We start from the raw sequence: 15,579 nt of genomic DNA on the forward strand, positions 1-15,579 counted from the left end.
CCTAGCTAATGCCACATAGAGCAGAGAGCCAACCCTGGGAAGCCCTACACAAATTGCAGAGTTGTGGGAAAAAAGTACTTGCTATTATTCTATGCCATTAAGTTTTGAGGTGGTTTGGTATGCAGCAATGGATAACAAGAATATCTTACATACTTAAAAGGCTAAAAACAGCACCTATTCTTTTATTCAATGCAGACACTTCTAGTCTGAATGTTTTCACTAACATGGAGATCAATTCCTCACAAGGCCACACTTTCACTAATGAACAACTCTGGGAATTATGATCTGCCTTATGTTGAGACCAATTCTATCCTTCCCACAGTCTGGTCCATGTTCTGTCCTCAGAGGTAACCATTATTATCTAATTCCTCTTCTATAGGACAAGCTTTTACCTTATTAAATAGTGGAGAAACCTTTAGCACTGCCCCATGTTATAGCCAAGGAACCTGAAATACACAAATTGGGTGCTTTATCCAAAGTTCCACAACAGACACTGAATAAAATGCAGTAGCTTGAACCTCTGATGTAAGATTTTTGTTTAGTATTTTTCCCATTGACTATGAGACCAATGTAATGGATACAAGATTTGCTGTCCATACTCAAACTCACAATTTTCATACTTAAGCCATCATTTCTATCATCTAGGAGGTGTACTGGTATGACTAACTGGAAAATGAAAACTACTTTTCTCTACCACTCCACTCATTTTCCCTCTGTTTGTACTTAAATATTTCAACTCAAAAAGCTAGTCAGATCTTCAAGGGCAGGGATAATTCTTATCATTTTGATTTTTCCTTGGCATTTGAGTACATACACATACTGAATAATCTGCCTTTCTATGGAAGGCAAAATACAGATAACAAGTATAAAAGCATTTCTTTCCAAATGATTTAAGCACAGATCTTACAATCCAAAAATATTTCTCATCACATCAATGTAGTAATTGTACAGTAAGCTTTTTTCTTTTTCAAAGTCAGCAGCAATGAAAAATGAACTTCTTATAATTTGGATTACAGTATCAGTTGCCATGACAACACTTAGTCCCCAAACATTCTTTCTAATTGAGACAATTTCTCCTAGCTCCAGTCCCTTAAGACAGACCCAATTACACAACTCAAAACCCAAAACCCAGAGGGTGCCTCTCAAAAAAGATGCACTGATTACACAACCTAAGAAAAAATGTAAACATGATTTTTCCAAGTTGTGAGGAAACTTTACAGGCAACATTTTGTTTTTATACCTCAAGTCTTATGACTGTATGCTATAACTTTACAATTGTATATGCTATACTCCACAATCACGTTATAGAAGACTTTTCACACAAACTGCTAATATACATGCAGCTTGTCTCATTCATGTTCTATGGGCTGTGTTTGCATTCTGTTGCTTTTAGGGTACAGTTAAAATCTGAGAATGAAGACCATGTTAACCTCAGTAAAAGCATCATCAGACTAATACAGAAATGTACACTAGCTCAAATTGGCCTCATGAAGAAAGAAACTGGAAAAAATATTTAAATCATATAAAATTTAGCAGGCTATCATAAATGAGGCACCCTTGAGTGAATTCCTAGTAATTCCGAAAGAAAAAAAAATTCCAAAAAGAAAAAGCTATGATGAGAAATGAGGTGTCGCCATTGTCTTGAAAGATAAGCTGGCAATTCTCTTTCTGTAATAGTCCAAAAGGGCTGTTTTCAGAATGTAATGCTCATTTAGGAAAATTTTGATTAGTTGAGTTGATCAAGATTTGAACTTTTATTATACACATACCCCAAAGCATGAGCTTATTTTACATACCCAGTAACATCTCTTATACATCTCTACTACTAACGTACCTAGTAGTGGTCTCAAAGACTGTTTCCTGTAAGCTCAAAACAATGTCTACAATTGAAAGTTTACTATATGCTCATTTGAGGGGAAAAGCTTAGATGTTGGGTGTCCACTCTTCTATTTTTCAGTGAATTTACTTACTTACTTAGACAAAGACCAAAAGAAAAAAAGTCACAGAACATACTCATTTATTTAAAAGGAGCAAGATTAACATGTGAGACTCCAACTAACCCAAATATATTAGTGAAAGTTAATTGTAAAACAATTTATTATGAAGTAATGACTCTGAGGGCAACCAAGATTACTCTAAATAAAAAAAAAAGCACTTTAGTTTTGGCCTATGATTTCAAAACAGAAAGCCAAAATAAAAATAAATACACAACCTTCTCTATGGCATACAGTTGAAGCTTACAGGGCATTGTTAAAAATACTAAGGCTGACTAAATGATCTTTTAAAAAAGCAGCCACCAGATAATGTTAAAACAGAAGTACAATCTTCTTGTACAACAGAAAGCACAGTACTTTCCATTCCTACATTGTAAAACTCTGCTACTAGTAGGAAATGATATGCTCTGAGAAACAGGCAGAAAGATGGGGCTGAGAAGTCTGCAAAAAGGATCCACTTTCTTAAATCTCAAACTTGGAGAACTGAGTTCACATGAATAAATTCTTCTGGGGATTGGAAATCATACAGGCAGGTCTATGAAATCAAAACATTATCAAGAAATTTACTATAAAGCATTCATGGATAAAGATATGTTACATTAACCAAGGAGTTAACTTTATAACACCCATTTAAAAAATCTCTCATTTTGTTTGGAAGGAAAAAAATTGATAAATTTATCAAAGAATTTTACTAAATACAAATGGAGAACTATGTCGAAAGAGGAAGCATTATGAAATTTATGACTGTGTTTTGTGTAAGAGTAATGGACATTTTCAAAGCTTTTTCGTTTCTGACTATATATAAAAGTAAAAAATAGAGCGTTTTCATTCATTTAAAGCAATAGTAAATACTCCCTGGTATATGCTGGTTACTTTCATTATACAGTCTTAATACACATTCCAAAACGGATTAGATTTTCATTATTCCTTTGGAGTAACTGCAAGAGGGGGAAAAGAAAACTGTACGTTGAATAGTCCACTTTTGTGAGAAAATTCAGCAGTGGAGTATACAATTAGGTACCAAAGAGATTTACTGGCTCGGGCACACAAAAGGGAAAACAGCCCCAGGAAGAACATAAGCCGCGAAAGAGATGAGAATCAGTCCCATGTGTAACTCGAGGACTGGACAAAACCCCGCTCGGTGCTGCTGGAGAAATGAGCAGATTTGAAATTCGGGGCATTGCCGGCTCTCCTTCTCTCTATTCCATCCTAGGACTGGAGATCAGGGTGCGGAGCGGAGGGAAAGTCACCAGGGATTTAACTTGGGCATCTAACTGAACAATGTGTAAGGCCCCTTCCAGCGCTTCACAGTCCCCTGTAGCGCCCTCTTTAGTGCTTTATTTCTTGGTTCTCCCAAAAGTCATTCACCCCGATTTCAAATACGACAGGGAGGGGGGGCGAGAGGGCGACGCAGAGAAACGCAAAGAAGGGGGGAGAGACAGAGAGAAGGAGGCAGTGGGCGAGAGCTGGAGACAGAGGGAGGGGAAGGGCGACGAAGAGGGTCAGCTATTGGGTCTGTCCCCTTATCCCCCCTGGGCCACAAAGGACACACTCCAGGAGAGAATCGGGAGGACTAAGACCAGTGGCTTCAAGACTCTGGTTACCTTCTCGCGCTGGTCCCAGCTGTACTGTTTCGGTCGCTCCTCCTCGCCCTCGGGCTGCGACTCTTTCTCAGAATTCCGCCTCTTGGAGAAGCAGCAGCCCATGGTCCCGGCCCGTGGGTCTCCCGGCCGTACCTCTTTGCCAGCCCGCTCGCTCAGGCACCTCCTGGAGTGTGGCGTGAACCGCTGTCGCCCGGGACCCGCAGCTCTCCCGACACCGCCCCACGGAACCGCCCAGTAGCCCGCAGCCCCCGTCTGCCCGCGAGGCCTAACACCCCTTCCTTTTTTTTTTCTTTTTTTTCTCAGTCGCCCAGACGACCCGCCACCAGCTATGTCCGCTCTGAGCCTGGTGAGCCAATCAAAGCCCCATGAGCAGTCCTGCGCGGCCTATCAAAAGACGTCGATTCACACACACAGCCAAACAACGCCCGACTCCTGCGCCAGCCCCCAGGGGCGGGCCCAGCTAGCACCGACACCCGCAATGCTGGCCCCGCCCCCAACTCTGCCAAGTGCTCCTAAGACTCAGTGGGGCTCTCTAGCTGCTGGGAGTCTCGGGTCCGTTACCCAGTCTTTTTGCCCTTGGTTCTCAGTTTCCAAGTTCGAGGGTATGGGAGGGATCCCTAGTGGAACGCTGAACTTCAGTTTTATGATGCAAGCGGTGAGGGAACAAGAATTGCTGCTGACACAGGAAGGGGCCCTGAAATTTGTATTTCTCACTCCTCTTCTCTCCTCATCACCCATTCTCGTGTCACTTGCCGCAGGAAACTTCCCCCAACAACCTCCTAACTCTCTTTGCCCACTCTTCCGTACTTTTTATTTTTTTAACACTTCCACGTATCACTCTAAAATTGCACAAGTACAATAGTTATTTGTGTATCAGACCTGCAAATTTCTTGAGAAGCAAACTTTTCCTAAGGGCATGTACCTTTGAATTCCCTACCCCTTGCCCAACTCCGTACTAGGTGCTCAATAAAACATCTGTCAAATGAATGTATGAACGAATGCCTGCATGCGACTGAAGGAAGTATTTATAACTCTCCCCATATTCCTTCCCAAAGAAAGTGACCGAAGTGTGTGTGTTGAGGGGGATAGAGTTATGGTAAAGTGGTTTTCTTCATGGAGATTATAGCCTACCTGTGGACATAAGCATTGCCATATAAACAATCACATCTCTTCTGGACAAATGGTATAGGTTTTGTCTGAAGATATTAAAAACATACATTAAATATTTATTTTATTTTTTAATTGTTCAGTTGCAGTTGTCCCATCTTTTTCCCCATTGCTCTCCCTTACCCTGTCCCTCCCACTCCCACAGTCAATTCCCCCCCTCTATGAGTCTTCTATTTGTGTTCCTTTGTTTGCCCCTTCCAATTCTTTCCTCTCTTATCCCCCTCCCACTCCGCTCCGGTCACTGTCAGTTTGTTCTTTATTTCCAAGTCTGTGGTTCTATTTTGCTCATTTGTTTGTTTTGTTGATTAGGTTCCACTTATAGGTCAGTTCATATGGTATTTGTCTTTCACCAGTAGGCTTATTTCAGTTAGCACAATGCCCTCCAGTTCCATCCATGCTGTCACAAAGGGTAGGAGGAGTTCCTTCTTCCTGCTGCGTAGTATTCAATTGCGTAAATGTACCACAGTTTTTTGATCCACTCATTTACTGATGGGCACTCAGGCTGTTTCCAGCACTTGGCTATTTTAAATTGTGCTTCTATGAACATTAGGGTGCATAGGTTCTTTTGAATTGGTGTTTCAGGATTCTTAGGGTGTAATCTTAGCAGTGGAATCACTGGACTGAAAGGCAGTTCCATCTTTAGTTTTCTGAGGGAATTCTATACTGTTTTCCACAGTGGCTGCACCAGTCTGCATTCCCACCAGCAGTGTACTAGGGTTCCCTTTTCTCCATATTCTCCCCATCATTTGTTTGTTAATTTGTTTATGATGGCCATTCTGACCTGTGTGAAGTGGTGTCTCGTTGTGGTTTTAATTACATGTATCTGATGGCTAGTGATGATGAGCATCCTTTCATATGTCTCTGGGCCCTGGGTATGTCCTCCTTGGAGAAGTGTCTGTTCAGGTCCTTTGCCCATTTTTTAATTAGATTGTTTGTCTTCCTGATGTGGAGTCACGTGAGCTCCTTATATATTTTGGAGATCAAACCCTTGTCTGAGGTATCATTGGCAAATATATTTTCCCCTATGGTTTGGTTACCTTTCCATTTTGTTGATGGTTTCTTTAGCTATGCAGAAGCTTTTTAGTTTGATGTAGTACCATTTGTTTATTCTTTCCTTTATATCCCTTGCCTTATGGGATGTATCAGTGAAAATATTGCTGTGTGGGATATCTGAAATTTTTCTGCCTATGTTTTCCTCTAGGACTTTTATGATATCATGACTTATATTTAAGTCTTTTATCCATCTTGAGTTTATTTTGGCATATGGTGTTAGTTGGTGGTCTAATTTCATTTTTTGCATGTACTTGTCCAGATCTCCCAACACCATTTATTGAAGAGGCTATTTTTATTCCATTTTATGTTCCTGCCCCCTTTGTAAAATATTAACTGACCATATTGACATGGGTTTATTTCTGGGCTCTCTGTCCTGTTCCATTGGTCTATGTGTCTGTTCTTATGCCAGTACCAGGCTGTTTTGATTACAGTGGCCTTATAATGTAGTTTGATATCAGGTGTTGTGATCTCTCCTACTTTGTTCTTCTTTCTCAAAGCTGCTGAGGCTATTTGGGATCGTTTGTGGTCCCATATAAAATTTTTAAATATTTTTTCTATACCTGTGAAATATGTCATTGGTATCTTGATGGGATTGTGTTCAGTCTATAGATTGCTTTGGGTAATATGGACATAAAATATATACACTAAATATTAACATTAGTTATACCTGGGCTAAATTTACTACAATACACATGTGTTGCTTATGTAATAGAAAAGGTGAGTTGTTGGTGTAATTCTCTGAGCACAGTATTTTGACATCTTGGTAGGACATCAAATGCAGATCAGTTCAGGTTCCAATTTGGTAATCATTTTACTTTCCCACACTTATTCACATGAAGCATACATCTTACATGAGTCTCTGACTTAAACTGAATATTAAGAATGTTCCCTTTTTCACTTCCTGTACTTTATTGCACAATCAGGAAGAAAAGTGCATGTGCTCAAGTATTAGAAATTACTGCAAATTTAAGTTGCAGTTCTTAGGCAATAAGGTCTTTATCCGGTGCATACTTTTTCTCCTGCCGAGTGAGATGAAAGGTCTATGTGAAGATGTTTTAGTTAATATCCTTAGATATATTTTATATTCATAGAATGTTAAAATTGTGACCACCACGTAGTACAGTGGAGGAAAGAGAGGTTCTAACAGTGATCTCTTCAGGTACCCTTAAACAAAAGTAAACATAAAGTCCCCTTTCTGTTAAATGCCATCCCACCATCACCCCTGCCTGACCAAAAATAAAATAAAGGAAAATTAAATTAAGTATTTAAAACTGGGAAGTAGAAAGGCAATGAACAGATCTAGTGCAAGAGCTCTCTCATGCTCGATCTCTCCTCCCTCCCTCCTTCCTTCCTTCTTTTCTTTTCTTTCCTCCCTCCCTCCCTCTCTCCCTCCCTTCCTCCCTCCCTCCCTCCCTCCCTCCCTCCCTCCCTCCCTTTTCTTTCTTTTCTCTTTCCTTCTCTCTAATGGAGTCTCACCACTACTTTTTTTTCCTGACAACTAGCTCTCTTTATTTACTCATTGATGTATACATGGCTAATAGTCATGCCTCCCTGATTCCTAATGGTCTTTCTGTCCGAGTGCATGCTACAATCTCTTTATATCTTAGTTCAGATTCTCAGGGGAGATAACCAAATAAATTCCTGGCTAATCAATAATAGAATGGTCACCCACTGGTCAAGTGTACACCCCTTTAGGTGCAGGGATGTACACTTGTACCGTATTACAAACACAGGTGGAGAGAAGGTCCTGAAAAGGAAATGTGTCTTGGCAGCTCTAACTCTGCAGAGTCCAGACAGATATTGGTTGCTCTTTCTGCCTATACCCCTCTTGCTGCTGATACTTTTATGACTTCTTTTCTGTATAAAGCTGCCCTTTATGTTCAGCTTAATAGATATATTCATGTATATTAAACAGTTACATTGTGGGTTTGCACCTGGCCACAAACCCTGGAGTTGTACTGGGTCCCCTTGTGTCTCTTGACCGCAAAAGTGACATAGTTACTCTTAGAAGGAAGTGCTGAAGAGGTTTGTCTCCACAACATGAGTAAGTCAATTGCCCAGCAACAACAGCTGGAAAAATCCCTATTCTTGAGTTGACCTGACACACGCTTGGTCACTCTCCACTCACCTAAGGAAACACTGTAGAAATGAAGGAGAATAGAGGAGTGGAGCTTTTCCATTATCTATTGCTGCATAAAAAACCACTTGAAACTTAATGGTTTATAAGGGACAAAGGGACAATGACCAGATGGGAGAGGGGAGGGATAATGGGGGAAAGAAAATAAAAGTTCTAGTCGAGGGAAATGTGTAAAGGACTAATGGTAATGGACAACAGGATGGGGATTGACTGAGGGAGAGGGTTGGGCAGGGCAGAGGAGAGCAAGCGGGGGTGGAAATTGGGACAACTGCAATTGAACAACAATAAAAAAGAAACCGTGGTTTAAAATGATGGTTATTTATTTTGCTTATGAATCTGCAATTTAGGCAGGGCTCTGTGGGGACAACTCTGTTCCATGCTATATCCAGAGCCTCAGCTGGGATGACTCTAATGGCTGGGAAACTGGCTAGAAATCATTCTATATGAAATCTCAGGACCTCTCCATGTGCTCTCTTGAAAAAGGTGGTCTTAGGGTAGTAGGGCTTCATATATTGTGCTAAGGGCTTCAAAAATAGTTGTTCCAAGAGACCAAGACAGAAGCTGCAGGGCTTCTTACGATGTAGCCTCAGAAGTCACACAACATCACTTCCACTGGGTTATATTGCTCACACAGGGCTGGCCCTGATTCACTAAGGGAGGGGACTAAACAAAGGAATGAATACTGGGAGAGACAGAACTTTGGGGTATCATCTCAGAGGCTGGCTACCACAGCAGGAGTCAATTCTGTCAATAGTACTACATATGTGCTCAAGAAGAAGATTGAAAGGTTAAAAAATTATACAGGCAGATAACTTTTTTCTTTTAATAGATTTCTGGGCCAACATCTCTTCTTGTACTTTAGCTTAAGTAGTTTTTACCAATTTTCTTTCACTATCTTATTGACCGGTTCCAATTATTTTGAAAAGCATAAAAAATTGTGTGTAATCACGTTATACAATAACACTGTATATTTTTCTGACTGCTTTTAGCATAGGGTATCTTATTCACTGTTGTTGGTAAAATTCTTAAAGTAAGCCAACTAAAAATATTTGGAAGTTGCTACAGAAGTATTTGGAATACCAGGCAAAACAGACTTCTAACTTAGATGGGGGTGGGGAGGGCAGAAGAGTCAAGAAAGATTTCTCAGAAGTGAATGGTTTTAGCAGCATAAATTTAAAAATAATTCTAGTAACTTTATACAGCAAAGCAGTTCCAATGGAAACTATTTTAAAAAATAGTTTCTGGACTAAAATAATCTTTTCCTAGTGGAATTTCCATCTTCCAAATATTCATTTTAATTCTTTTCAGGAAAGGCACAAACTGTGATAAAACTAAAACCACAGAGCTAGTCAAAGTGTGTTTGTTCATAAAATCGTTCTTATCCTTGGTATTTTATTAATAAAAGAGGACTACTTCCAATTTCACCCAAGGTAAATGAAAGACTGTATTTCCTAGTTTCCTTTATGCATGCAGACCAAAAATAAGCTCAATTTAATATCAAGAAGATCCCGATCCACATAATTATTACTCGGCAACATTTGCATATATAAAGTTCCAAAAAATAGTGAAAAAGAAAGATTTGGGCAAAGTAACTAGTGCCACAAGGCAAAGGTTTTAGTAAAAGGGTATTTAGTAACAGTTCCTAAGTCTTAACACATGACAGTCCCTGGGCTATTAAGAGTAAGTTTCTTCTCTACTCTCCCCTCTCCCTGTCCCTGGTCCCTGACAAAAGTAGACATAAGTAAACAAAAGTCAGGGCTCATTCTAAACCAAATCTTCCCTAAGAGCTGCTCTGCTACGCTTTGTATGATTCCCACCTCCTTACTGCCAATCTTGACAAATACCCAGGTACACAGTGCCCAAGAAAGTGAATCAGAGAGCAAAACATCTCTTGAGCACTTCTTTCATGCATTCATTAATTCTCATGGTGCTAAGAATGGCATCTAATAAACAATTCACTCTAAAAGAGAAATCTGGGATTTGTAGGGTTTGCAGTTAACATAACTTGAATTTGTTCCTTTTTAAGAAAAATTATCCAAATTATGAATACAAAATTTCTAGGGCTCCTCCTGGGGTATGTATAGGACCTGGGCAAATGAGGGTCCCTAAAGTTTATGTTTCATTAGTTGTACTATAGCTCATTCAAAGGTAGAAAGGATATATATTATTTCTTAGGGGGTAAGGATCTAAATTTACACATACTACAAATTTTTTATATATCAGATGGCTTCAGAATGTATATATGACATTATATAGACAAAGGACTAAGAAGACGATTTTTTTCTATGTTGCTGATCTGCCGCAATTTATGGAAAACCTCCATGAGACCAGAGAAACCCATAGGTGCAGGCTGATGAAAACCAATTAAAAATCAGCTGCTGGAGTCAGATACGCAAAGTACAAAATTCCTAATGCAAATTTACTATGGAATCAGACATTCCGATGACAAGAGGTAAAAATTTGGTCAAATTCTTTAAAAAATGTCCAGTGAGAAAAATAAGGTAGAGTCTTGAAATTTATATGTGGGCCCAGTATTTCAATTTTAAATTAGTATCACTATAAATTTTCCTTTTTCTCAAGCTGATTATAAAACTGATGCTTATACTTCCTGTTGAACAGTATAAGTTCTTATCAAACCTGTCGTCTTGTTCTTCTTTGCTAGTAGAAATAAACTCTTATATTTCTTCTCCAGCTTTTTATTTTAACAATGAAAACATTCTATTTTGTAGTTACTTACCCTATTGGCTCCTAGTTGGTAATCTTTGCTTGAAAAGGATACTACCAAAGAATAATTTTCAAAATATTAGAAGAAAAATTTGTATACACAAGTGAACCAGTATCAAAAATTGACTTAACACATTAATGAGGAAGTCAAAAGGTCAGCAAGCTGTTTCAAAGAGGATATGAAAAGTGGGGCTTTATGTATTCAGTGTAGAGAAAAAGGAAAGTTGAAATAAGATCAAACCATGGATACAAAATTGGTCAATGTCCAAAGAGCAACAAAACCATAAGGTTTGGGATCTTTTCTACTGGGCAGAGAAGAAAATCATGTTATTTGACCAATTTTCTATAAGTTGATCTCTAACTTTACAGATTTATAAAAGATCTGAGTCCTAATCAATAGTAAATCATATGTCAAACAAATTACAGTCCCTTAGGGAGTTAGTTGAACCAGTCAGGCTTGTTGGACAGTGCTCCAGAATTAAGAGACTATGTAATAATCTTGCTTATTTCCATGTTTTGTCTAATTTTTCTTAATATTATCCCTGGGGAACATAATTGCTATTATTTTCCAGTAATCTACAGCTAAAATCATAACATTTGAACTTTGGCATTAATGTGCTCCTCAAGAATTTTGGTCTGGAGTTTGAAGAACAAACTTGATTCTCTTCTTGGGGTTTCAAAATTGCCAACACAATGTGTTCCTTCATGATTTATTTTTTTAACCTTATAGTCAAAGAGTGTACCACCAAATTAGCCAAACTGAGCAACTGGTAACAGAACAAGCAGGGACATCTTCTGCTGTGTTATGGGTTGGTTTGTGTTCCCCCAAAACTCGTAAGTAGGTATCAACTTTCTGTAAAGCACATTGGCAATATGTAACAATAGCCTAGACAAATGAAATGATGCTCGACATCACTAATCTACAGAGAAATCAAATTAAAGCCATAATCAGATATCACCTCACACCTGTCAGAATGGCTTTCATCAATAAAACAACAAACAACAAGTTCTGGTGAGGATGTGGAAAAAAGGGAACCCTAGTGCACAGTTAGTGCACAGTGGTGCAGCCACTGTGGAAAGCAGTATGGAATTTCCTCAAAAAATTAAAAATGGAACTGCCTTATGACCCAATGATTACACTTCAGGGAATACACTTTAAGAAACCCCAAACACTAATTCAAAAGAATATAGGGACCCCTATGTTCATTGTGGTGTTATTTAAAATGGCCAAGAGATTGAAGACATCAATAGAAGAGTGGATTTAAAAATGCGGTGGTACATATATACAATGGAATATCACTCGACCATAAAAAGTAAAATCTTACCATTTGTTACAGCATAGGTGGACCTAGAGGGTATTATACTAAGTGAAATAAGTCATACAGAGAAAGACAAACACCATATGGTTTAAATTATATGTGCAATCTAAAGAACAGAATAAATGAACAAAATAGAAACAAACTTCTAGATACAGAGAACAGACTGATGGTTACCAGAGAGGACTGGGTGAAAGAGATGAAGGGATTGAAAAGTACAGATTGGCAGTCACAAAATAGTTCTGGGGCTGTAAACTACATCATAGAAAATGTAGTCAATAATGTTGTAATAACTATGTACAGTGTCAGGTGGGTACTTGAAACATCAGGGGACCACTTTGTAAAGTATATGATTGCCTAACCACTATGTTGTACACCTGAAACTAATACAAGATAATAGTGAATGTAAAGTGTAATTGAAAAATAAAATTAAAAAAATTAAAATGTCTAATCCCTTTAATTCAGTAACTTCATTTTTATAGGCATCTGATTTGAGGAAATTACTAGAAATAGGGATAAAGATTATGACCAGAGATTTTTATTGTGATGTTTTAAATAATAACTTAAAATGAATACACTAAATATTCATTAGGTTGAGATCATTGGGAAATTAGGGCACAGTCATTTGATAGAATATTATATAAGCATTTAAAATTATACTAACAAAAATTTTAAAATATGTGTGAAAATACTTATTGTATATGATATGGTGAAAATACAACACAACTTGCCTATTGATATGAAAAAATCAATGTAAAATTTATATAGACATTGAAAAATATGCAAGAAACTACATCAAAATATTAATTGGTTGTCTGTAGGTGGTGAGGATATAGTGGTTATTATGTTATTATTTGTATTGTCCAAACAAAAATGGTCATGTTTTATAAGTATAATCTGCTTCACTAAATGAAGTAAAAAAATCACATCTTTAAAAAATTCCCAGCTATTCTATCAAACTTTTCTCTATACTTATAACTTATAAGCATGCAATCCAGTATATTCCCCTATAGGTTTTCCTACTCCAGCTCTCACCCTTTCAAGAATTCTGAGGTTTACTCAAGTCAAAGAGCATCAGTCCTCTCTGCAAAAACCTAGATGAAATAACAATTTTGAAACTAGGTATAGAAATAACAAGAACTATTATTTATTAAACTCCTTTTTAAGATTTATTTTATTCTTATTTGAGAGATGGAAGAAGGGAAAGAAAGAGAGAGAGACATTGATGTGAAAGAGAAACACTGACTGGCTGCCTCCTGCACGTGCCCCAACTGGGGATCAAGGTGCCCTGACCAGGAATCAAACCGGTAACATTACTGATATGGGCAATGCTCCAACCAACTAAGCCACACCAGCCAGGGCTATTTGTTGAACTCCTAATGTGCCAAACATAATTCCAAGTTATTAAATCATTTAATCCTCCTCAAAACTCTGTGAGGAAGGACTCTTATCCCTGTTTTGCTGATAAGGAAATAGAAGCACAGAAAACAACATGCCCAAGGTTACATAGTAAGTGGCTAAACTGAACTTTGAACCTTGGCAGGATGACTCTGATCTTGCCCTAAGCCTGCATAGTATGAAGGGAGACCTCCCCCCCCCAAGAAAAACCAGAATTGTCTTCTGAAGGGTGAGCCCTTTGTAGACAGGTTTCCCCTGTTAGGTGAGTGTTCTAGGAACCCACCTCTATCAGTGTACCAGCTGGTGGTGTTGTGAGAGGCTGCATTCAGCTTCAGTGAATGGTTTTGAAGACTCTTCCATTGCATTTGCCCATTTCATGATGTGTGATTTATGAGCACACCTGCCCACATTGCGCTGAGTGTTCAGCAGTTTTTGACCAAAAACTGCATGACCCCCATGCCCCACCCTCCCTAGTCATCTGATCTCACTCCCAGCGACTTATTCTTTGTTTCTCCTGATGAAAAAAGTCCTCAAAGAGAAACATTTTGCTGATGTGAAAGAGATGAAACAAAAAAAAGGCAGAAGCACTAAAAGTCAAAATAGACAAATTCATAACTGTTTTGAGCAGTGGGAAAAATGTCTTGATAGGTGTATTGCATCAGATTGAGAGTATTTTGAAGTTGACTGAAGTTTAAACACATAAGAATAAATACACAGATTTATATAAATTTTGGGTTTTTGAGTTCCCCCCATATGTTTTCAGAAAGAATTGAAAAACGGGGTCCATTCTCTACTGCTCTTGTTTCCAAAGTCCCCCAGAGTGACTTTTGAAATTTGGCTTTGCTTGGTCATGTGAACGTTTATCCTGTTTGCACAGATGTTCATGTTTTGGATGGGTCCCTGTATAGACCTTGGTGATGTCCCTAGCACAGGCTCAAAGGGTATGGCTGTATAGTTCACATTCACATGCTAAACAACTCTCCCCAGTGGAACACCATGTCAGATGGCTTTGTGCTGGGATATCTCCAGCCTAAGTCTCAACAACACTTACCCTGTAGTACTGTGCCCAGGTTTCACCTTAATTTCTTTATTTCTGATGAGTTCCTTCTGGGGATCATTGGTGTCCTTTCCCATTATCAGTTCTTAACTGGATTCACCCACTTTCAGAGTGACAAGATTCTCTAACCATCATTGTCAGGGAGCCAAAGCTGATCTGAATCTGCACACAAAAGATTACTAAGAGGGTTTGAATTTTGACAAACCACAAAAAAGTCCCTCCTATCCTTGTCTCAGGGTAATTGGCAGCTAGCATGACCTTTCCAACACTGGCATAATTTTGGGAAGCTACTGATCTTGAGTCAATAAGGGGATAACAGGAGGCTTCTGACATTCTCTTATATAAAATACATTTTCTTGCAAGGTGTTATGGGCTGAATTATGTCCTCCCCAAATTCACATATTAAATTCTTAACTCCTAGTACCTCAGAGTTTGACCGTATTTGAAGATAGAGCCTTTAGAGATGTAATTAAGGTAAAATGTGGTCATATGAGTGGGTGCTAACCCAATATGTCTGGTGTTCAAGTAAGAAGAGGAGATTAAGACACGGACATGCTCCCATACAGAGGAAAGGCCATGTGAAGACACAGTGAGAAGATTGTCATCTGCAAGCCAAGGAAGAAGGTCTCAGAAGAAATCCAACACCTTGATTTTGGAATTCTAGCCCCCAGGACTGTGAGGAAATAAATTTCTCTTGTGTAAACCACCTAATCTGTAGCATTCTATTATGGCTGCCCTGGAAAACTAATGTCCAAGAAGAAAAAATAGATGATGGTACTATAAGCAGATGGCATATATTCCTAAGGAGCAGTATGAGTAGAAATAGGGAGAGAGCAGTGGAGTTGGGCAGCCCATGCCTGTGTTCTTGCAGATACTTCCTTTCCCCCTACCTTCAACTAGGTCTCAGAGGTGGACGGAGACAATGGAAGGCCTGTGACAACAGCCTCATTTTGAGTTATCCCACAGATGCCTTTTTCCAACATTAGTTTTATAGGCTCTGTGTGTGTGTGTGTGTGTATGTGTGTGTGTGTGTGTGTGTGTGTGTGTAAATTTGTTGACAGCCTTGTCTTGCCTCCATCTTTGCCTTGCTAAGTTTAGAGAATCCTGAATTTCTGGTGTATATTGATCC

The 15,579-nt window shown here is 38.8% G+C and overlaps 1 protein-coding gene across 1 annotated transcript in view; it reads right to left on the bottom strand.

The window, feature by feature from the left end:
* Positions 1-3,805, bottom strand: part of RP2 (RP2 activator of ARL3 GTPase) — a 41,069-nt gene extending 37,264 nt beyond the window's left edge. Inside the window, exon 1 of the mRNA XM_054566387.1 lies at positions 3,599-3,805. Coding sequence (XP_054422362.1) covers positions 3,599-3,700 — 102 coding nt within the window. The 5' untranslated portion in view covers positions 3,701-3,805. The remainder of the gene's footprint in view (positions 1-3,598) is intronic.
* Positions 3,806-15,579: the final 11,774 nt, after the last annotated feature.

This window comes from Pteronotus mesoamericanus, unplaced genomic scaffold, assembly GCF_021234165.1.
Source record: "Pteronotus mesoamericanus isolate MK-2021 breed Mesoamerican mustached bat unplaced genomic scaffold, CSHL_Meso_final contig_173, whole genome shotgun sequence".
NCBI lineage: Eukaryota > Metazoa > Chordata > Mammalia > Chiroptera > Mormoopidae > Pteronotus > Pteronotus mesoamericanus.